The following is a 24,036-nucleotide window of genomic DNA, read 5'->3' on the forward strand; positions in this document are numbered from 1 at the left end:
GATTTTATCAATGAACTGTTATTTTTTGTTTTCTTTAAAGGAATGTAGAGTCTATTACTTCATGAAAATAAACGATTTGGAACTTTCAAAGCATTTAAACAACTTTGCAAACACTATTTTAATGATGTGTAGTCGGAATACTGCAGAATGAAGAACTAGTTTCTGTTGTTCGGTAAAACATAAACCTGTAACGATTTCTGAGATATAGCTTATAACTCTGTATACATTGCAAGCAATGTATACAAAAATCATAAATCGATAATCGTCATTCTTAAAACACTTTCAAACTAATGAGAACTGGGTGCATTAATGCGTCAATTGATTGAATTAAAACGAACAACTTACAGCACAGTAACATTTTGCAGACATATCTTTCAAGAAATGATGTTTGCCAATTCTAAAAGTACCTTTAACATGGTATACAATTGTATTATTATAGACGATGAAATATGATTTTTAAGGGTTTTTATATATATGATCAGTACATGTGCTGGGATTGACAAATATACATTTTTTTTTTATTTTAAAGGCGTTTTGAGCTCCATACCCAAGTGTCTGTACTGGTACGAAGATCTTTCTTTCCAAGATCTGTATAAGAAGAAAACCAGATTAATCCACATTTGCACATTGTAAAGACCTTGCTTGGACTGACTGTAATTAGATCTAATAATGTACTTTTTTAGTATCAAGTGTTTATCTTTGCACATGTTCTAAATATGCTTACGTTGTGCATGTATTTTGTCTCGTCAGAGCCATGTTTAATGAAGGTCAGGATATGAAAATTGTGGTATGCGACCTATTGATGACAGCGACATTAATCAGAATTCAACTTCCGGTCTGACTAAAATTACAACAACAACAACAACTGTTATTGAGAAATAATAAAGTCACCTAAAAAGGGTTTTTATTGTGAAAATTAATGTTTTAAATCTGGTAATTGCATTTTGATATAGCTTCCATATATATTTGGATCTAAATTATATGAATATCTTTTAAAGTTATCTGTCAGTGTGATAACGTAACTTTTATAGGGTTTTCACTTTGGAAGTGGCTAGCCGTACGGGCCCGTACGGCTAGCCAAAAGTTCTAGCCGTACGTGAGTCACGTACGACTAGCCAGGACACACTGTATTGGCTAGCCGTACGGCACTTTTCAAAATTATATGGAAGTCGAAAATGCATATGTTATTTTATGACTTTAAGCGAGGATTTTAACCAAGAAACAGCAATTGTCTTCGTATGTTTACTTTTTAAGAGATTAATCGCCTTGTTGGCTACAGTAAAGAAAGTACGAATATATATTTTTGTCATCTCAAGACGTCGAGAAAAAATAGCTTTTGGTTGCAGATTTAAAATAACACCAATTGAAATAGTTTACAAAATTTTGATGATAATCCTTTTTGTCTCATTATGTTTAATTTTCAAATTGAAAATAAATAAATAATTGTTGTCAACTGGGATTGCGTCAAATACCGACGGTAAAGAAGTTTGTCCATCATTAAGGAAAGTTTGCATGTTCCGTGAAACGCATTCTAAAATTCTATTGTCAGTCCCTAGGTAGGCTTTAATTAAGGCTAATTAATTGATTGTGTTATGTTCGATATTTATCTACTGTATTTGAAAATTATTAAATTATTTTTGCTTTTCGTTGTTATTTTCAGTATTCTTTGTATTTATTTCTTTCTTTCCCTCCGATCATTATTTATTCGATTCATGTGCTTAATTAACAAAAATGATTTAACAATTCATCTTTCATACAAATAAAACAACAAATCATAAGCATGAAAATCAAGTACCTTATAACTTATAACATGCAACTTTGACACTTTTATCAAAATAGATTATAAAAGGCTTGTTCGTATTCATTTTTTTACAAAATGGCGGAGCATCTTTATTAAAGAGAATACGCTGGGACAAATGCGAGATTTGATTAAAATCCTAGTTTAAAGACACAAAATAACATATGCATTTTTGACTTCCATATAATTTTTAAAAGTGCCGTACGGCTAGCCAATACAGTGTGTCCTGGCTAGTCGTACGTGACTCACGTACGGCTAGAACTTTTGGCTAGCCGTACGGGCCCGTACGGCTAGCCACTTCCTTTCACTTTGTAAACACAGACACTTGGGGGCCAAGTTTAGGTTATGTGCGTGGACTGGCTCCCCATCTGGATCTGCACTTATATACGCCATGTTAATTTTTATTTTGCAAACCGTATGTCAAAATATTTTTGCATATTATTATGACCTGGTCACATGTCTTGAAGAATTACAGTCAACCCGGCCCCAAGTTAACCCGGCCCCAAGTCAACCCGGCCTCAAAATTGGTCAACCCGGCCCCAAAATTGGTCAATCCGGCCCCACAGAGTTTTTATTTGGTCAATGCGGCCCCAAAATTGGTCAGTGCGGCCCCAAAATCGGTCATTCCGGCCCCAATATATATATTTTCAAAGAAAACTATTCACGTCATTTTGTTGTATGATGGAATAAAAATAGTTTATTATTAATTGAATATTATAAACTAAAGAACAATTGTAAAAGAAACCAACATGAACTGGCATAAAAATGTCAGTAAATTTAATTGTGCCAGGGCTCTCGATTGACACGGGGATCCGGGTTTTGACTCGTGAAAATTGGGAAATGCACAAATTTGACACGTGATAAAATCTGCTTAAGAGTCAATTTGCCACATGGGATTTTCAGCTATGCAATAATAATTACCTTCAATCCACCCCTAATTACCTATCAAATCCTACATATGTTCAAATCACACTCATTAAAAATGTCAACAGGCAGCATAAGCCGTGTATAAAATGCTTTACACATACCCTGTGCACTGAAGCGCGACAATTCAGTGGCTGCAATTTGACAGTGCTAAAAATAGCTCTACACAACTGATAAGAATTACATACTTGAGGTGTCAATTATTGATTGCTTTTAAAGGTTTATAATACGTCTTTTATTTACTTGGAGTACCTGTGCATTTGTTATTTCTTTTTCCATTAAATATTCCAAGGTACATTTTGGTATTTAAAATTTATATGATAGAGCATATCAGTCAAGATAATTTTTTTATATTTTATACATTTAATCAGAAAAGCTGCTGCTTATTTTATTCTTTCACAGCAATTCATTTTTTTGTTTTATTTGTTTTTTTTTCAGGTGTGGAGGAGGGGGGGGGGTATAGACATTTATAATTATGGATTTTTTTTGTCAATTTAGACTTTGGAATCTCCAAAAATGACCTCCAATACAGTCATTTTTGTAACATAAAAATGATTCATGTAGTCAAATGACACTAAAAAAAAATTATTTGACTCATGAAAATTTTGGCCAAAGAGTCATTGACTCGTGAAATTCTGACCCTACTGAGAGCCCTGTGTGCTGATTAAGACTTTGACAGTTTAATACGCAATAGTGATAATGAATAATTATATAACATCAACAATTGTATGTACATAAAATTATTTCAGATGTGATAATCAAACAGTATAAAAAGGTATGAATAAGTTGGTAGTATCTTTAATGTAAATTAAAAAGATGGTTCGTGAAGTGTTAATTAATTAGGAAGAAATGCATTGAATTTCGAGTTAAAATGTTTTGTATAAATTAAGTTCCAACAATCTCTTTTTCAGTTCATTTTGAATGTTCTATTGAATACGTTCATCAGTATAATTAATATTTGTTTCGTTTTTTATTAACTTATTTTCAAAGAATATTTACTGTGTAAAAAAATATTGGAATATTACTAAGTGTTTGAAAATTTTAAAGTGTTTGTGGTTAAATCACTTTTTGTTCATCATGACTGATAACTGTATTGATTATGGATCTATTGTGCGTGACAGACAGGAGGCAGTGACCTGCGATACCTGTGATAGATGGCAGCATCTCTATAATTAATCTTATTTTAAAACTGTTCAGGAAAACACTTTAGTGGTGCTTTTGGTCATTCTTTCTTTCTTTTTTACATACAATAACATAGTAATGTTTGAACACATTAAGGTTTCTTTTCCATGGTATGTCAATAAAAAAGTTTAGTTTTTTTCTTAATACTTCTATCGTATTTCTCATCATTTCTTGATAAGTGTTTATATTTTAAAGCAAAATAAATAATAAAAAAACGGGGCAGGGTTGACCAGAAATAACATTGGTTTGGGGCCGGGTTGACCAATTTGGGGCCGGGCTGACTTGCGGCCGGGTTGACTAGGGGCCGGGTTGACTTGTACCGGTCTTGAACATAAAGCTTGTTTTCCGCAGTCCGCTATAATTTATGACAAAATTCAAAGAACTCCCTTAAATATCATAATTTCATAAAGATAATAATATACGCTTTACTTTGATGTGAGACAACTGGAATGAGCTTCGGAACTGTTTTGCACTTTCTTTTTATGCCGAGAACTGGACATAATTCTCTAATGAATATGTATATTTTTTCACGGAATCATTACATCCAGAAGAATTTCATCCAGCCAGTTTGATAACCACGTGAATACCGTGAAAATATAAAGAAACATAATTTAAGTAAAAATGATACTTAAACACTAAATGTAGAGGTAAAGTAGTGTGTAAAGAAAAAAATTCATATATATACCAGGAAATTAAAGGGTGGTAAAAAATTGACACTAACTGTGTCATACTAATATAATCAAAAATTAAGACTAGTCCTTAAACAAAATAATGGTTTTAGTTTTTATTATTCAGGGGCGGAGAAGGGCAGGGTCTACCGTCTACACTCCCAAGTGTCTGTATTTGTAAACACATAAAATTCTATTCTGCAGTGAAATGAGTATATCTGCGAGATAACTTGAGGATGATTCTGGGCACTAATGGAAGGCTAAGCCCTTTTTAAGCCTTCTTTCTCCACAGACATTTCTTCATGTTTATCTCAACAAGTGCTATATATTATAATTTACAATCCTATAAATTACATTATTTAGATCTACATGCTCTCATCAAGCTGTATAATTGTTGACAGCATCATGCTTCACTTAATATTTTAATATGAAAGTAGACAAAGCCTATGAAAGGGGTAGTCAGATAAAAACATTTCGTTCATTTTTATTTTACAATTTTCATTTTTAAGGTGTCATTCGGTATTACATGCACCGCTTCCATTTTTAATCGGAACACCTCAACTATTTTTCTTAAGCCAAACAGTTGCAATTGTTCCGTTATCGGAATACTGCGGCAATTATCATTGAGTTATTTTGAAAATGGTGGCGCCATAGTAGATCTGACACTGAAAATTTCATTGATATGTATACAATTATATATTTTTTTATTGTTTTTATTTGATTTCCTTTTAAATATACACATGTAGTCTATAGCCAGTAAGCCAAAGCCCGGGCGACCTCCCCATATAATGGTACTTTAATGGTCAAGTGTTGATCCAGTTTGATTTTAAATTCATGAAAACTTTTATGTCTACTACATTTTTAGCAAAATTTAGGCAAATTTTTCCTTGTTTTAATAACACGATGTGAAGACTGATTCAAGCAATGAGCTGTTCTACAGCAAAGGATTTCTTGTTTTGAATTATGACCTCATCGTTAATTTGTGCGGAATAACCAAAAACAATTTTAAAAGGGCAGTCAACTAAACCTTGAACAATTTTGAATGTTTTAATCATATCCCCTCAGTATCTGAGATGAGTTAAACTTTGCAGTGTATTCAATTTTGTATCATCTGCAAATATTACACAGTAGTACATTTGTATTATTACCTTGTAGTCCTCGGTTATATAGATAATGCCTCTGGTGTCAAAATTGACCCAGCCCTGGAGGTCACATATTTTATGTAGAGTCAGTGTACCCGGAGTCGTACACTTTTTTAAGTAAAAATAAGAAAATTATCTTATAGTTAAAAATTCTTCTTATAATAGATATTATTTTGAAAATTACATCCTTTGCCCATAAAAACTGATTACCGAAACATTTTTATCTTATGTTGGTCATACTTCTAGGCGCACTTGATTTTAAGCAACAGGAATGGGCCAAATATGATAAATAGTGGACTCGGTTCCGCACACAAGGCCATTTTTATACTGAAAGGTTATTTTACATCTTAAACATGTTTTATAAATTATTTAACATCTGTAAGTCCAGATAAGTTATATTTCTTTGCAAATTTTCAGGACTTCAAATAAATTTAATGCACATTCTTACTACAGTATACAAACATTTATTTCCAAGCATAGTAGCACACAGGAAACATGTAACAGCAATTAAAATATACTGTTTTACCACTTGTAGGTAGTAAACACAGACATAAAACATTATTATTGAAGGTTTTTTCATCTGTTTAGTTATGATTTGTTCGATTAAGAGTTTGGTATCATTTTAAACAAAAGAATCAAGGTGAAATGACTTGACATTTGGTAGTTGGGAGAAGTTAATTCATGTGCATATATTTTATAAGTAACAGCAAATTTGCCATAACAAAAACATACATTTCTTTTCAAATATATATTTTATAATGATCTTAACATTAAAATAGAAATTAGCATGGTTTAATTGCTGAATAAGTTGTTTTTATGTGTGACCTACATAGCCATGTACATGTATTTACATTTTCGTCTGCACTGTCTAGGGAGAGGCTGGGGTGCAAGATCCCAGATTATGTCATATCCTGTTGAAAACATGTCAGTTCAGTGAAACACAAATGAAAATTAAATGAATTCATTTGATTTTTTTAAGAAAAAAATGAAAAATGGGAAAGTGCGCGGGACCGGGTCCTGTGCGGAACCGGGTACACTGACTCTAAAGTTGAATAGGAAAATACATTTATATCTTCTTTTGTGAAACTGCAATTCCTAGAGCTTTGATGTTTGTCATGAAGTATAAATAGTAGTAGACATCATCAAACTTTTTAAAAATGACAAACCAAATGTGACCAGACCTCATTACTTAAATTGTGACCTTTTCTAGCAATGCATCGCAGGTGAACGATCCAGGGTCATCATGTTAGTAAACTTATTTAAACTTGCTGCTGTCACACCAGATGTTTCAGGAATCTGACTGTCCTTATGGTTAATGTTCTAACTTCTATCGCAATATCACTATACATTCACAACCCCTTATAATTTCAAAGGTTAATCAAACCAAGTTTATATTTTATTGTAAAGGTAAATCATAAGATCTTTGGCAGATTAATATCAAAGTCATTTGTTTTATTTCAGATGAATTACTAAAGTAAGTGATGACGGACAATGAGGATTGGCCAATCACAGGAGTTGTTGTTGTAGCAGATATAACAAAATGTCCTGCAGGATATACCACAGTATGTCACCCTAGAATGATAGATTTATATAATACCCTCACAATTAAATAAATGTGAATCTTAACATAAATAACATAAATTAAACCAATGTTAAATAGACTTTGGTAACAGTTATCAGCTTATGGCTTTTAATCTTTTACATAGATAACATTTTTTTCAAGTTGAACCATTTTACTGAAGTAAGGATTAATAAAAAAATTGATTAGTTGCTTGTCACCTTAATGTTAAATGCATTTGTAAAATAATTATTATTTACATACATGTATATTTTTCTTACGTAGATTGACAGAACATATGATCGTGCGGAGGAGGCAGATTTATGGAGAGATGGTATATTTGGACGCAGAGTCACAAGATATTTGTGTGTTCAAAGAACAGCTCCACAACCGGTAAGTTATTAACCCTAACTACCCTATATATCTTATATGGACTTGTCCGTCTTTCAATCTGGACAAACCATTCATCAGTTTTTTAGAAAATTTCAAAATATGTACTGACTGAATATCAAACAGTGCAGACCATGATAAGATATTATAGATGTATTGGCTGATCTTGGTTGACACAGGACACATTTGTAAAATCTGTTGCCATCAGCAGATTAAGAATGACATTGAAAAGTTAAGTTGATCTTTGATTTATTACAAATTCCATCTGTATACTTTTCCATGCTAAGAATGTGCCTTTTGTCCTTCACAACAATTATTTATCATCCCAGAGTCAACCTTGAGTACTAGATTTAATAGATCTTCGAATGAATGTATATTTCAAATTTCATAAGAGAATCTGAAATGATTCACATAAAATTTTTCATTTATGTTCATATGTGTTTTATTGAGTTTTGACTATTTACAATTCAGAAAGAGTCAAGAAAAAATTATATCAACAGCTAAACATTGAAATGCTTTGCAAGTTTTTAAACAAAACTTACATTAATTACATATGCATGAGGACATATTGAAACTTAAATACCATAATCATAATTTACAGCTGTGCTACCGAGTTATTGCCCTTTGTGGACAGTTTTTAAAATAGTGTAGGATTAAAAACTCTAAGAAAGTCTTAATGTAATCATTAATGAGTTATTTGTATAAATTTTCAGGGTAAAGATGTTCTAGTTGATGTTTCAATCATAAATGACAGGGATCCCGTCCCTGCTGGATTTACTGTCTTAGACTACACGGCTGACACTCGTAAGTGTAAATGTTTTGTTTTAATTGACTCGTTCACATATTTATAAATTTGTGTATTGATGTTACTACATATTCATTCCTCCCTTTTCTTCGTACACACGAGAGACAGAAATAGGCACAGAGCTCAGAGCTACATAAATAATACATGTAGATATACTGTTATCTTTTGTCTCTAAAGTGACACAAATATTATTATAGGTATGTATGTACTTGACCACTGACAAATAATATTTTTGATCATTTTTCATAGAAGGATAATTAAATTTAAAAAAAAAATTTTTTTTTACAGTGATCCATGTAAAAGTAAACAAATCAGTGCTTATTTTACTTTATTTACTTTATGGTACTTGATGTTCACCAGTGAGTGATATAAAATGAGTGATTTACAGCGAACATTAAATAGTGAGAGATATATACATGAAGCAGAGTAATATACAGTAAATAGAATACTAAGAGCAATATACAATGAGTGATATATATACAGTCGGCTCTCGTTATCTCGAAGTCATCGGGACCGTTCAAAAAATATCGAGATAACGAAATGTCAAGATAAACATTTTAGGAACAAAGCAGAAACTGATTTTTACAAAAGACATGTCCATACCTTATGTCAAATAAACCATGATATCCCCATGTCTTGTTTTCATAAGCCTAGTCAATATTTAACAAAGTAACATTAGCGGATGTTTACCAGCGGAAATACGGGTGTCTGTGATAAAAACACATAGTGAGGTTAACCCAGTAATACACCAATATAGTGAAAATATTGTTTTCAGGGTGGTTGATCCGGATATCCCCCAGGGTTAGTTATCGGGTCTTTCTCGAGATTGTTCGACCGCTGATTGATTTGTTGATGTTGCGAAACAATATTGCAAAGATAACGTTTCTATACTTTCACTATTTCATTTACATTTAAAGTCATAATGAATTGATACAGTGTTCGAACATTTATAAAGGACGTAAAATTCACTCATTTTGGACATAAGTCAATCAACACACTAATTAGATTAACTTTTATAATAACAGCTAAACTTGTTACAAACATAATCATCATTATGACACGTGCTAATGAGCAATTATCGTCTGGTTTGTGTTTTCCACATGTCTGAAGATAACAGACGAAAGAAAACTATTAGTGGAGATAAACAAAGGATAATAGTGTGAAAATAACTGTTGGGACTGAAATTTTACATCGAGATACTGAAAATATAGAAATGAAAATATCGAGATAAACACATATTTCCAATATAGATACAGAAGGAAGAAAATCGGGTCTTTCAATATTTTATCGAGATAACGAAATATTGAGAAAAGCGATGTCGAGATTACGATAGTTGACTGTAGTAAGTGATATAGATTATATCTCATTACATTTTATAGGTGAGAAGGCAACAAAGAAGAAAGTGATATGTGTAAGATGGATGAGTGTCAACCTTACAAACAGTGCTCTATCAGAACTTATTATATTACCTAAAGGTACCAGGAGACCTCCAAATGGATATACTCTAGTGGGGTATGTTTTTCTTCAGGTTTTCCCATTAGCTGGTTGGATAGAAATTGAGCTTACCTGATACTGATATTTGTTGATTTTATTTAGTAAAATTTGAATGTTTATGTTATTGCTGAGAAATTTCCCAGATGATTGAATGTGTTATTTTATCTTACATATTGTTAAATATTGTTGTAAATTTCTTCTAAACACTGAAAGATAAGGTAACCTTTCAAAATTCTAGCAGTGGCAATGCTTGTCTATGTTACCAACATACAGCCAGGCCAGCTTGTACATCTGTTCAGTCTGGACAGACTTTATAGTATTGGCTGCTGACAAACTTTATTATCCTCCATTTTAGAGAGTTAAACTATTTGATGCTTATTGTTACCTGTCACAAACTTTATTATCCTCCAACAACTTAATGCTTGTTGAAACCTCTCACAAGCTTTATTATCCTCCATTATAGAGAGGTAAATATCTTGATGCTTGTTGATACCTCTCACAAACTTTATTATCCTCCATTATAGAGAGTTAAACAACTTGATGCTTGTTGATACCTCTCACAAACTTTATTATCCTCCATTATAGAGAGTTAAACAACTTGATGCTTGTTGATACCTTTCACAAGCTTTATTATCCTCCATTATAGAGAGTTAAACAACTTGATGCTTGTTGATACCTTTCACAAGCTTTATTATCCTCCATTTTAGAGAGTTAAACAACTTGATGCTTGTTGATACCTTTCACAAGCTTTATTATCCTCCATTTTAGAGAGTTGAACAACTTGATGCTTGTTGATACCTCACACAAGCTTTATTATCTTCCATTTTAGAGAGTTGAACAACTTGATGCTGTGTTACAAGATGGCTAATATACAGACACAATCTAAAATTTCACACACCAACTCCGACCCATCTATAAACATGTAAGTTTTCATAATATTTTATAATTATATTGATATATAGTGTAAAATTAGTGGTTCAATCCTCGGACAAGGCAAAAATGATCATTGGTCTGTCACCCTGATTCAGAAATCACATGGGATAAATAGCCAGTCAATTGTGGAGAAATAGGTAATTACTGATTAGATTATCAGGGAAGTCGGATAGGTGGATAGATCTAAAAACTAAATAAACAAACAGCTATAAAATTTCTCCTGAATTAGCTTTTACATTGTCTTCTGGTGAAGAAGAGGGTATAGTTATAAGCAATATAGATATTTTGACATAATTGCTCAACCTCAGTTCATTTATTGATTATATAATTTATATATTACAGGACAGACATGGCCAATAACCTACCATATACACTGCATCCTGGTAAAGAGAATGCATACAGACAAGGGATGTCATCTAGTTATACACCTGGTACCAATGTGGCCGGGTACAATCAAAACCGCCCTGCTCCACCTCAACGCCAAATGACCATAGGTGGTACAGTGTCAGGTAAATATTCTTTCTTGTAAATTTTGATCAAGTTACTTAGAAGTAAAATCATGAAAGGTATTTGTGCTTACAACATGTATGTTTATTATGGACTTTAAAGCTGAAGTAAGCTGTCACTGCTATGAGTATTTGTATACAGAATTGAAGTGAATACTTTTAGATGTGTAAATCATGCAGCTGTCATAATACATGGTTAAAACAAATTACTTAGATGTGCTTGACAATTATTACTTGAATGACACTAACATTTCTTCTACCAGTAAGTTTCTTGATTATAACGCTATAACCAATTATACAATTGTTTTAAGACAGTCTAGATGTTGATTGTAATAGGAATGTATTTTTTCTGTTACAGCATTGTCTGGGGTACCATGGCAACTTAGTCCTAAACTTACAGATCTGGAAAATTTAAAAAATGTGAGTGAATATTTTAAGTTAAATTATTATAACATATCAAGTGACATTCCTATGTATTATGATATATTTTAAAGTTTCATGTATGTTGACATGGGATTTAGCAGGTGAGTGAGCAGGTGAAGTCAAGTGGTTATGCTGTAAAGCTCTTTTTCTATGCTACTCTATCTAAATTTCTATTTTCTACAAGTCTTTTTTGATGAGACTGTTTACATGGACATTCTGTTTTGGCATTTCACATATCAACACATACCCTGCTAAGTTTGTATAATGAACTTTCCATGCTTTGAATTTGGAATAGTCCAATAGTACTTTTAGGGATGTCAGTTTCAAAGAAGTGAAAATTGAGCTGCCAACAGTATACAGTCTGATATGTAGGCTTTTCAGATATTTATTTTCATGTTTTTATTATTTTTATGAAATCAGAAAGTTTCGAACTGAAAGCAGGGCAAATGCATTTCACAAATTTAACAGTGTCACACTCACAGTTCGTTTTAAAATCTGTCTTGTTTTTTTGTTTGTCAGATTCACATACCAGAAATCAGATACAAAACCATTTTGGATATTGAAAATCAGGTAGGTTACACTTTTTCTTGTAACTACAGAACTTCATTATGCGAAAAGTATACTTTGTTTTTCTTAAGTTGTGCTGTTTTATCTTACATAATACAATACATTGTAAATATTATTTATCATATTTGTTTAAGAATGCAAAATCATAAAAAATTGATTGTTATTTACACAATGATTGATTAAATTTGAAATATGACAGCAAAAACAACTTTTTGTGATAATACAGATGTTTACTAATGATGGTTTAATTACAAACTGATAAACATGTCAACAATTATGAATTCACATACCAAACCCTTTTGTTGCCAGACCTGGATGAGGCGGGCTGCGGGTTTGATCCCTGGTGTTGTTTAAAGTTTGTAACACCCAAGGTTAGCCGAAATCATCATTCCTGTTTCAGCACCATATGACCTAAATTGTGATCCAAACTAAACATATTAACAAAAGCTGGAAAACTTAGTCTGATATGCAAGAAATGGTAGTATAGTATATGCTTATTCTTATGATTTGTTATTCTTCTATTGCAGTACCAGTATCACTTTGATGTTGAAAGATCTACCAGTGCAAACAGTGGTTAAAATATTCAAATTGTCCTCATTGTGACTGTAATACTGTGACTTGTTTCCCTCTTTTGGTATAATATCATAAGAGAGATTCTATGTTTTGCAATATATAATTTAGTATTTGTCTATTGTGATAAAATCAGTGCTTGTAAGCTGCACTTATTGAAATTTTGCAACAGGGAATGGTAAAGTTTTTGTTATTTGAATATCATTGTTTTGTTTTCATAAAAAAAAGTATCTTAAACAATATTTTTGGAAAAAAATATGAAAGGGTTTTCATACATTGATTACATACAAATTGTTTTTTTTTAATGCAAGCTACATCTAAATTTTTGGATGTTGATTATTTTTTTTGCTTACAAAAATTTGTGTCAAAAAGTTTAAATGCAAGCCATGATAGGTATTTAGTGTTTCAAGCAATATTCTATCATGCTGATGTTTAGAGAGAAAAACACATTATAACCCTCTTGTTTAATAAGGACCATAAATTTAAAATTATGTATTTGATTGAACTTTTAAGTAATGAATTAAACTTGAAATGAAGAAAACAAGCTAAAAAAACAACAAGAAACACTTAAATTTTAAAATGGATTCTTGCAAAGTTTATACACTTGAAAGCATTATACTTTGTGCATTAATCACTTCCCACTATATTTGTGTAATGTACTTCAATAATATTGATACTGTCTATAGTACTTAATCTATTCAGACTTAATGTTTGTGGCGAAGGTCTATGACACTCATCTGCTCATCTGCTGTTATATATAGAGAATATTGAATGCGAGTGTATGTTTAATACTAAATTTTTTGATCAAGTTGAATAAAACCATACGAGAATATAAAATACTATATATCACATATTCAAAATCAGAAATGATCAGTTAAAAAAAGTTGTTTTTCGTTTAGGCGCCTAAAGTGTTATGCTAACATTACCACATTTTAACACCATATTTGTATGTATTGAAAATGATGTCATGTCATTCAAAGTGTTATTACACTAGTGTAATATCAATTTTATTAAATGGCTTTATTACACTCCTGCACCCTAGTTTATGTGATAATTACTTCTATTTTGTGGCAAGATGAATAGAAAATTGTAGTCTTCAGTATAATTTAGCAGTAATCTGTCCTCCAGGATGAGTGACTCTTGGAATAATTTTCAATCTCTGTCGATAATTATCCCAGCAAGCACTTGCTGTACAATATAAATGAAAGAAGTGTTTATGATTGTCACTTAGCTGATAGAAACAAAGACAGACTGATCAGGATCCATGCTGTTCGCTTACCAACTCTATTACAAGTAGAGAAACTGATAGCGAACAGCATGGATCCTGATCAGACTGCGCGGATGCGCAGGCTGGTATCCATGCTGTTCGCAAACCCACTATGTTGGTTTTGTCATGATGCGGCTCATTTATTGTTAATAGCCTTCAAGAGTGCAATCCCTTATTGTCAATTTGTAATTACTATGTGCCATTTGTGGTAGGAGCTCCACTGAGGTCTAAAGGCATAAAAAAACCATAGAATTTGAAATTTTTACAGAGATCAATCTGGGCACCTAAAACAGAAACAAATAAAAGGGATATATTAAAGAAATGTATTCAAATTCAATGAAAAAAATTTCAGGTGATTTTTGCTACGTAGAAAAAAAACGTGTGAGTGAATGATCTGAAAGTTTGACTAAAAGTTAAAGTAATGGTTTGATATAAAAATCTCAAAAAAAATCCAGTGCTGTTATGCCAAGAAACCTCAATGGAGTCCCTCCAGTGTGCTATCATTGTGCAAGAACAATTACCTTTTGGTTATAGTTAGTTAGTTACAGGAAACGATAGGAAACAGACAAATTTGATAAACTGTTATAATGAGTAGCTTTAAATGTTTTCTGTGTTTGGTCTCTATGTTGAACATATGATGTAAATTTGAAATTATTACATATTTCTACTATCAAATATAATGTATACATATATGTATAATGTATGACTGGCGAGTTGAGTAGTTAACACATCAGCCTAACTTTTGTACTTAACTTCTTATTATTGTAGACTTTATTGTTACATTTTGTTTTTTTTTACTTTCAATGCATGATTTGTATACATGTATTTGCCAATCGATTGGTGGTCAATGATTGAAAAATAAATTATACCTATACGAACTTGATGTTGCTTTAATTATCTACATGTATACAGGGATATGTAAATTAGTTGATGAAATGTTTTTATATGGATTATTATCATGGTTTCTAGATTGAACAAGGACGGAAAAGGGAACTTCGAAGATTGGACGTATTGGTAATCCAAAAATGTAACTGTAGTTGTCCCCCTTTGTTTTTAAGTAAGGACAAAGGCTCAGTTTTTCTCTGAAATGGGAGATTTAAATATTCCTCATTCCAACTAAACACAATTAGTTAATGGTGTTTCCAAGGAAAAAAATCTTAATTCATAATTAAAATGACTTCTAGATACGTAACTGTATTTCTTTGTAATTCATATCATTTGGCCATTTGTACACTAATTATTATTGAGTAAAGGAAAATTTTCAAAAATGTCCATTTTCGTGTAGAATTATAATTAAATAACAAATATGGAAATGTTTACTGAAAATGGTAAAATAAGACAAGCAGACATTCATACTCGGTGATCGGCTGTGATTTTTTATGAATTTTTTCTTTACTTAATTATAGTAAAATATGTATTTGTATATTTTAACGTTAGGACCTTTAAGATAAATCACATGTGTAATTCTTGTTTTCATAAACGATAAAAACTTGAGCAAAAGTTTATCATCTACCTTTCCTTTAATTTTTTTCTGAAAATGTTTACTTATTTCGCTTAAACACTATACATACCTACAAAAAATATGACAGTGTACAAATAAGGTCAATTAGTCAACTGAAGTTAGTTTTTCTGGTTTTAACTAAATGGACATGTCAAAATAATTGTCATATCAACATCTCGGTATTCACTGGACGCCAGTGAACAATGCTGATATATAAGACACCGTGATATAATATAAAATTAAAGTATTTGACTATATGAAGGAAAATATGGCAATTTGTAATATTAACTGTACCAAATTGTTATGCTTATTAGTTTTGATTCCTGTGCAAATTGATTTTGTCCAATCTCTAAGGAAATGTAAGTACCTTTTTTACATTTTAGATACAAATTACACAACATTGTAAAACGAAGGTATCAACTTTTAATTACATATAAATATAATCATCAGAATACATTTCTTTCGTAAACGGTTGTTGATTAATATAGGAATTTTCTATATCTTCTGTAACGGAAAGACCGCAGGTATCCAATGTGGATTGTTTTCACGTTATGTGTACCTTATTTGTACACTGTCATATTTTTTGTAGGTATGTATAGTGTTTAAGCGAAATAAGTAAACATTTTCAGAAAAAAATTAAAGGAAAGGTAGATGATAAACTTTTGCTCAAGTTTTTATCGTTTATGAAAACAGTTGGTAGCAAATTGATACATTATTGTTGTACATCAGCCGACATATATAACGAAATAAATATTGAAGTAGTTTAAATGTATTATAAATAAACGTACAAGATCACTGACATGCATATTTCTTTAAGAATTTATAAAGTTAAACTCACATACAAACAACATATATTTCACGCTGACTTACTAAATCTTATAAGACATTCATGATAAAGTGCAGCAATATTCAAGCTTGAATTAAGATTAATCAGATTGTTAACTTTGAATATTTTAGTTCGAATCTGCTTACGTTTCTGAAATATTGCCATATTGGAAGAAAACTTACAGAAAAAACAATAGAATTTTGTATGGGAAAAGGAATTTTGTATATGGGAAAAAAACGTTTCTCAAAATTAGGCGTAAAGCAAAGTAATTTCTATTGATTTTCTAACAATATATTCAAATTTCTCAAACATATGTCATATGAGGGACATTACATGTATGCCTCAGAAACGAATTCATTTATGTCCATACATAAATTTTATAAGGTTTAAATAATGGTTTATAGCCTGTTAGATGATTTTTTACGGGAAAATTAGTACTGAATGTGATAAATATTTGTCATAAAAGTACCAAAATGTAACTTAGATAGTTATGATAGTAGTGCTCCGATTTCTACACAACATACTAAATCATTATAACTGTACAGTACTAAATGCCAAAAAGTAACTGAGGCAAAAGATAGCTCATGTAAATGGCCAAGGTGTATCTTTTTGGGAACTGTAACAGAACAACAAAAATTAAAAGGTTTTTAGAAATAAAAATAAGCGTTTCTTGGGCATAATGGGTATTTTATGATACGGTTTATTTTTCCATTATTTTTGAAAATTTTGTCTTCAACAAATTTGGTATGGAATCGTCCTATTTTGTTAATTTCTATTTGATGTCTCTGAAAGAACACGATTTGTTTTTCCAGTTTACATGAAATGGTCCACCTTAACAAAAAAGATCTATTACAAAAACGTTGTTCTTTGACAAATATGGTGTTATTTTTCTACATTTTTAATGTCACTGTAAGAAATTGATATTGTTTCCAGTTTACATGGAAGATGACTGTACAGGTTACATTGACATGGAATCGGCTGCTATTCCTGCCGGGAGACTATCCGTCACGCGCCGGTCCAAATACCGTAGCAAATTAAAATGTCATGTAACGATTAAGGCCCCACTTGACAGGAGGATTGTTGTCGTTTTCAGGTTGGTTATCATTTTTTTTGCATTATTTTAGCATTACAATTCTAAGAATTTAATTAGGTTTAAGATCCGACCAATTCACGCATTTTCCACCTAGAAATGGGCCATGCATTTTGCAATTATGAAATACATTATGAGAATATATGATTTAAAAAAGTTTTTCTTGTCAGACACATAACATGAAATAGTTTCATATTGTGTTAATATAACAAAGGTGTGCAGCTTTAAAGTGAATCTTCTAATAGTACTGATTTGTTGTTTCGTTTTGCGCACGAAATTGTACTTGTGAATATTTCGAAGTTATAAAGTATATGTAGATAATGATACTGTAGGTATATAAGTACATGAGATGCCCACATCTACGGACGGAATGTCCCCTCTGTGCTGTTAAAATGTGTAAATTACAACAATATAAAAAGGATGACTTTCGTGTTACTCTAAAATAATTTTAAATTCGTTATTCCTTGAATAAGCACTGTTACTGTATATATTGCATACTTAATTAATTAAATTTTTCGCTGTAATTTAGTTTAGCTGTATACAAGTATATGTATTTCAGAGAAATGGACATTGAGTGGGAACCAAACTGTGGTGATGATTTTATGAGTTTACATGACGGTCATAATATGACAGCAAGGGTGTTACGAGGTCTGGTATTTGTAATAATTACAGATCTACCAAACAACTAAATAAAAAAGACAGAAAACTGTTGGAGAGATCGCGTTCTAAAGAAAATTAATATCCTGAACGAAATGTGTTTTTACTTTTTTTTTGCGCTCTGGAATGTAAAAAATAAAAATTCCTCAGCGACGCATTATTTTGCTTTGAAATGTCTAATATTGTCATATTTTTTGACATTTTTTTCTAATCGGCTGACAAAATTTCTCCTTAGCTGTCTCGCGAGGACCTTTCTTATTAAAAAAAATCATTTTTGATCTTTTTTATTCTAGTTTACTTTAAAATGTATACATGTACGGTCTGCTATATACGGTGGCACAAAGGGCCATCAAAAATGTTTTATCTACCGCGATTGCTACTATGTGCGCACGTGATAGCTACAAGCTATTGCGTGCGCACACGGTAGCTATTACGTGCACCAGTGATTGACCAACGTAGGGACTATCGCGTGCTCACGTATAGTAGCTATCGCGTGCGCACGTGATATATATCTATTTCTGATGTCCCCTCTATACTTCCTTAGCTTTTAGGCATTGCAAATTTTCTTCTTAAATTTGTTACATGTATTAAAATGGAACGAAAATAAACAGCATTAAAAATAGTCTAACATTTCTAGGAACACATCCTCAAATATGTGGTCATATAATACCTCCCGGAGACTACACCACCACTGGTAACCTCCTGACAGTGGGTTTCCAAAGTGATGGCTACAAACAAAACAATGGCTTCGAGATTGTGTTTACATCTTTTCACACAGGTACGAACAGACCAAGACTTCTTGCAACCTTTTAAAGATATTGGCACGTGTTTACAACGTGTTTTGTTTCCGTTTTAGCAGCATTATGAACAATCTTATTAAAATGCTTATTTTCCCACTTTACTTATTCTTTTTATTATTTCCAGTACCCGTTGTGTCCAACTATAAAATATCCATATCTTAAACGTGTTTTGATATCATTCCGTTGTGAATGTATTTACATATAGTCTTTATCTTACATAGCATGTTGTATTTTATCCTTTATTACTTAATTTCTTCTGTGTGCCAGTGCTTCGTTTTTCAGCTATTTCTTATCAATTTTTCTATTTACTAGTTGTTTCTTTCAATTTCATAGCTGAGTCTTGTTTCGTGGACGAATTACGGTGTAGCAATAAGCGGTGCGTAGCTTCCTCATTACATTGTAACAATTTCAACAACTGTGGCGATGATTCTGATGAGTGTGAGGTATTAATATCTTTATAATCCATAGTTCTGAACATGTCTAGTGATATGTCTAGTTGTGTGTCAATTTTTATGTCTAGTAATATGTCTAGTGATATGTCTAGTGATATGTCTAGTAATATGTCTAGTAATATGTCTAGTGATATGTCTAGTGATATGTCTAGTAATATGTCTAGTGATATGTCTAATTATATGTCTAGTTATATGTATAGTGATATGTCTAGTTATATGTCTAGTTATATGTCTAGTTATATGTCTAGTTATATGTCTAGTAATATGTCTAGTGATATGTCTAGTGATATGTCTAGTAATATGTCTAGTGATATGTCTAATTATATGTCTAGTTATATGTATAGTGATATGTCTAGTGATATGTCTAGTTAAATGTATAGTGATATGTCTAGTTATATGTATAGTGATATGTCTAGTTATATGTATAGTGATATGTCTAGTTAAATGTATAGTTGTATGTCTAGTTAAATGTATAGTGATATGTCTAGTTATATGCATAGTGATATGTCTAGTTATATGTCTAGTTAAATGTATAGTGATATGTCTAGTTATATGTATAGTGATATGTCTAGTTATATGTATAGTGATATGTCTAGTTATATGTCTAGTTATATGTATAGTGATATGTCTAGTTATATGTATAGTGATATGTCTAGTTATAAGTATAGTGATATGTCTAGTGATATGTCTAGTTATATGTATAGTGATATGTCTAGTTATATGTATAGTGATATGTCTAGTTATATGTATAGTGATATGTCTAGTTGTATGTCTAGTTAAATGTATAGTGATATGTCTAGTTGTATGTATAGTGATATGTCTAGTTATATGTCTAGTGATATGTCTAGTTAAATGTATAGTTATATGTCTAGTTAAATGTATAGTGATATGTCTAGTTATATGTATAGTGATATGTCTAGATATATGTATAGTGATATGTCTAGTTATATGTATAGTGATATGTCTAGTTGTATGTCTAGTTAAATGTATAGTGATATGTCTAGTTGTATGTCTAGTTAAATGTCAAGTTGTATGTCTAGTTGTATGTCAAGTTGTATGTCTAGTTATATGTCTAGTTAAATGTATAGTGATATGTCTAGTTATATGTATAGTGATATGTCTAGTTATATGTATAGTGATATGTCTAGTTATATGTATAGTGATATGTCTAGTTATATGTATAGTGATATGTCTAGTTATATGTCTAGTGATATGTCTAGTTAAATGTATAGTTATATGTCTAGTTAAATGTATAGTGATATGTCTAGTTAAATGTATAGTGATATGTCTAGTTATATGTATAGTGATATGTATAGTTATATGTATAGTGATATGTCTAGTTATATGTATAGTGATATGTCTAGTTAAATGTATAGTGATATGTCTAGTTATATGTCTAGTGATATATCTAGTTAAATGTATAGTGATATGTCTAGTTATATGTATAGTGATATGTCTAGTTATATGTATAGTGATATGTCTAGTTATATGTATAGTGATATGTCTAGTTATATGTATAGTGATATGTCTAGTTGTATGTCTAGTTAAATGTATAGTGATATGTCTAGTTATATGTCTAGTGATATGTCTAGTTAAATGTATAGTTATATGTCTAGTTAAATGTATAGTGATATGTCTAGTTATATGTCTAGTGATATGTCTAGTTAAATGTATAGTTATATGTATAGTGATATGTCTAGTTATATGTCAAGTTGTATGTCTAGTTGTATGTCAAGTTGTATGTCTAGTTGTATGTCAAGTTATATTTCTAGTTATATGTATAGTTGTACGTCTAATTATACGTCTTAAATATATGTATAATTATATGTCTAGCCAGGTACGTATATTTATATACGAGCCTGGTCTAGCTATATGTCTAGTTATATGTCTAGTAATATGTTTGGAAGTTCTCAACAACTCGAAAAGTGTCACCTAAAATCCATTTGTATTAACGGAGATAAGCTCAACTCCGAGGAGTCCATTAGATATTTAGGCGCATTTCTAGACCAAACACTTAATTTCAAGGAACATGTCAAACGAAAGTGCCGTACTGCAATGTTAAACTATCTTAGAATAAAACGTATCCGAAAATACCTCACCAAAGAAGCAGCTGAAATACTAGTTATAGCACTCGTAATGTCACACTTGGATTATTGCAATGTCATTCTTTATGGTGTATCCGATTTTGAATTGAAAAAAATGCAACGTATTCAAAACATGTGCGCTAAGTTAGTTCTGCAACGAAAGAAATTTGACAGTTCAAGGCAAGCACTGTTCGACCTTCACTGGCTGCCCATCAAATCTAAAATCGAATATAAAATTTTGACTTTTGTATACAATTGTTCAATCGGTCATGCTCCAAAATACCTTTCTGAACTCCTAACCAAACAAGTACCAAATACCCGACTACGTTCAGCTAAAACCTCTGAGAACTGCTACGTTATTCCATTCAATAAAAGAAAAACATTTAGTGACAGAAGTTTCGGAACTATTGGTCCAAAATTGTGGAATCCGCTGCCATTAGAGTTGAAACAATCTAAGAATATTGATGTATTTAAGAGAAATCTTAAAACACATTTTTTCAGAAAGTTTGAATCACTATTTTAAAATCTGAAATGAGATAAACATGAGTAACGTATAACTGATGACTGACAGTGTGATGAATGTGTAATGTAAATGAATGTTTTATTCTTTTTAATCTATTTGTAATCAAGTTACATGTATGTACATAATCTTATCTCATGCTACATGTATATCAATCAGTTTTATCATTTAATGGTCTCTGCAATTTTTTAAAAATATGTTAACTGGAATTGTATGTAAAAGCTTTAATTTCACTTGATGTTGATCCACATATTCTTATGCATTCACAATTTTATTCTTATTATTTATATGTACTGTACAACGCCGTTGAATATTGTTAAATAGAAACAGGCGTTTAATTAAATAAAAAGTTTCAAGTTTCAAGTATGTCTATATAAACTACTTATCCAGCGTTACACGCGAAATTATATCTCAGAATAGAAACTACAAAGTGTTGAACATTTGTTAATTTCACTTAAATCAATCAACAGCTGCTGATATATCATTCATTGACATATATAGCACGTTTTTCTCGTGTTTAACCAGGTAGATTCAGAGGTTGTTATAGCAATAACATTGAGCGTGTTTCTATTGACTGTTGTTGGTGTTGGTTCTATACTTTTATACAGAAAAAGGAAAAGACAACTCTCTCACAGAGTAAGTAAATATTGATAATGCAGCTTAAAAAATGTCAAATAAGAAGGTTTTCCAGGGGTCGTTACAGCTCTTGTCCGCGATTAAAATAGATGTACATTCAGCAAAGTTCTGAACTTTCTTGTAGCTCAGTCGTATCTATGATTTGGTCAAACATAGTTTCAATAAAACTTTTGTACATTGTATATAGATTCTAACCGATAGAAGGTAATTTTAATTTATCATAGTTCAAAGAAGCAGCATAATTGTATATAAGAATAATTTTGTTTGCAGAGGCAGCAAGACCTAAAAGCAGCGATTGTTAAGGCATCTCAGTTAAGCAAGGACCTTGAATCTGTGGAAATTCATCCTTGTGAGGCGTGTTCTCTAGAGATCGTTTCTAAAGAGAAGCAGAAGTTGTATGCCCGGAAGTTGCAAGAAAACGACAACGAGGCTTACCAGGAAAGCTATGATGCGAGAATGCACAAAGAAGTGCTTGGGACGCGATTGACTGACAATTTCTACAGGGCTTCCATATAGTCTTCTTGATCAAGAAATATGCCGACAAATTATACGATTTAATGATCTTATGTCTGTTGTATAGAATTTATATAGGTCCGCCACTTGAAATGTCATTGAAGCTGCATTGCTCTAGATTTTAAAATTAAACATATTTGAGAAATTAAAGGCCTCAGAATATTTTTTAAGGCACATATGCGTTATATAACGTTTAAATAATGATTTTAGAGCATATTAGACGATTTTCACATGTACAAATTAGCACTGAATGTGAAATTATTTGTCATTATAGTAGCAAAATGTAAACAAATTTAGAATTTGAGTTCCATACAAATTACTATTTCACTATAACTATACTATTTGCCAAAAGACAACAGAAGCAAAAGATGCTTCAGGTAATTAGCAGAAGACTAACTTTTTGAAAACTCTAACAGGACAAAAAAATAAAAAAGCTTTTAAAAAATGGAAAAAATAGCATTTCTAAGGCATAATTAATGAGCCTTTAAATAAGTATACATGTATATAACCACATTCACTACTGCTGTTTAACTAAAATAGAAATTGCTTTTTTTGTGATTTCTGACAGAGTTTATGTACATTATGCGAACGAAAAGCACCTAAATTCTAGCTTTTTTTTAAATTTTCACTTCATGTTATTTTCAATATTTTAAAAAAACAGTTTCTACATCTTCATAGAAATTAGAAAAAAATCTCTGGAGGCATCCGATGCTGCTTTAATAGATTCCGT

General features: G+C 31.2%; 2 protein-coding genes across 2 annotated transcripts; both read left to right on the forward strand.

Annotated features, from left to right (window-relative positions):
- Window positions 1-787: 787 nt before the first annotated feature.
- LOC132728728 (multivesicular body subunit 12B-like) lies at window positions 788-15,092 on the forward strand. Its single transcript, XM_060714397.1, has 10 exons — window positions 788-933; window positions 7,176-7,276; window positions 7,558-7,665; window positions 8,376-8,466; window positions 9,847-9,979; window positions 10,791-10,883; window positions 11,237-11,403; window positions 11,759-11,820; window positions 12,343-12,393; window positions 12,918-15,092. The coding sequence occupies exons 2-10, from the start codon at window positions 7,196-7,198 to the stop codon at window positions 12,966-12,968; spliced, it is 837 nt and encodes a 278-aa protein (XP_060570380.1). The 5' UTR covers window positions 788-933; window positions 7,176-7,195; the 3' UTR covers window positions 12,969-15,092.
- Window positions 15,093-17,490: 2,398 nt separating this feature from the next.
- On the forward strand, window positions 17,491-23,442 carry LOC132728732 (uncharacterized). Its single transcript, XM_060714402.1, has 6 exons — window positions 17,491-17,647; window positions 18,204-18,292; window positions 18,939-19,079; window positions 19,435-19,544; window positions 22,683-22,793; window positions 23,064-23,442. Exons 1-6 carry the CDS (start codon window positions 17,493-17,495, stop codon window positions 23,307-23,309), a joined length of 852 nt encoding a protein of 283 aa, XP_060570385.1. The 5' UTR covers window positions 17,491-17,492; the 3' UTR covers window positions 23,310-23,442.
- Window positions 23,443-24,036: the final 594 nt, after the last annotated feature.

This window comes from Ruditapes philippinarum, unplaced genomic scaffold, assembly GCF_026571515.1.
Source record: "Ruditapes philippinarum isolate M1 unplaced genomic scaffold, ASM2657151v2 ctg5400_1_1_1_1, whole genome shotgun sequence".
NCBI lineage: Eukaryota > Metazoa > Mollusca > Bivalvia > Venerida > Veneridae > Ruditapes > Ruditapes philippinarum.

Excerpts from the sequence above, each read along its gene's own strand:
- LOC132728728 (XM_060714397.1), top strand. The coding sequence starts at position 7,196 with ATGACGGACAATGAGGATTGGCCAATCACAGGAGTTGTTGTTGTAGCA. Across the intron at positions 9,980-10,790 it reads AATGGATATACTCTAGTGGG|AGAGTTGAACAACTTGATGC; the intron begins GTATGTTTTTCT and ends CTTCCATTTTAG. Across the intron at positions 11,821-12,342 it reads ATCTGGAAAATTTAAAAAAT|ATTCACATACCAGAAATCAG; the intron begins GTGAGTGAATAT and ends TTTGTTTGTCAG.
- LOC132728732 (XM_060714402.1), top strand. The coding sequence starts at position 17,493 with ATGGAAGATGACTGTACAGGTTACATTGACATGGAATCGGCTGCTATT. Across the intron at positions 18,293-18,938 it reads GACAGCAAGGGTGTTACGAG|GAACACATCCTCAAATATGT; the intron begins GTCTGGTATTTG and ends TAACATTTCTAG. Across the intron at positions 19,080-19,434 it reads GTTTACATCTTTTCACACAG|CTGAGTCTTGTTTCGTGGAC; the intron begins GTACGAACAGAC and ends TCAATTTCATAG.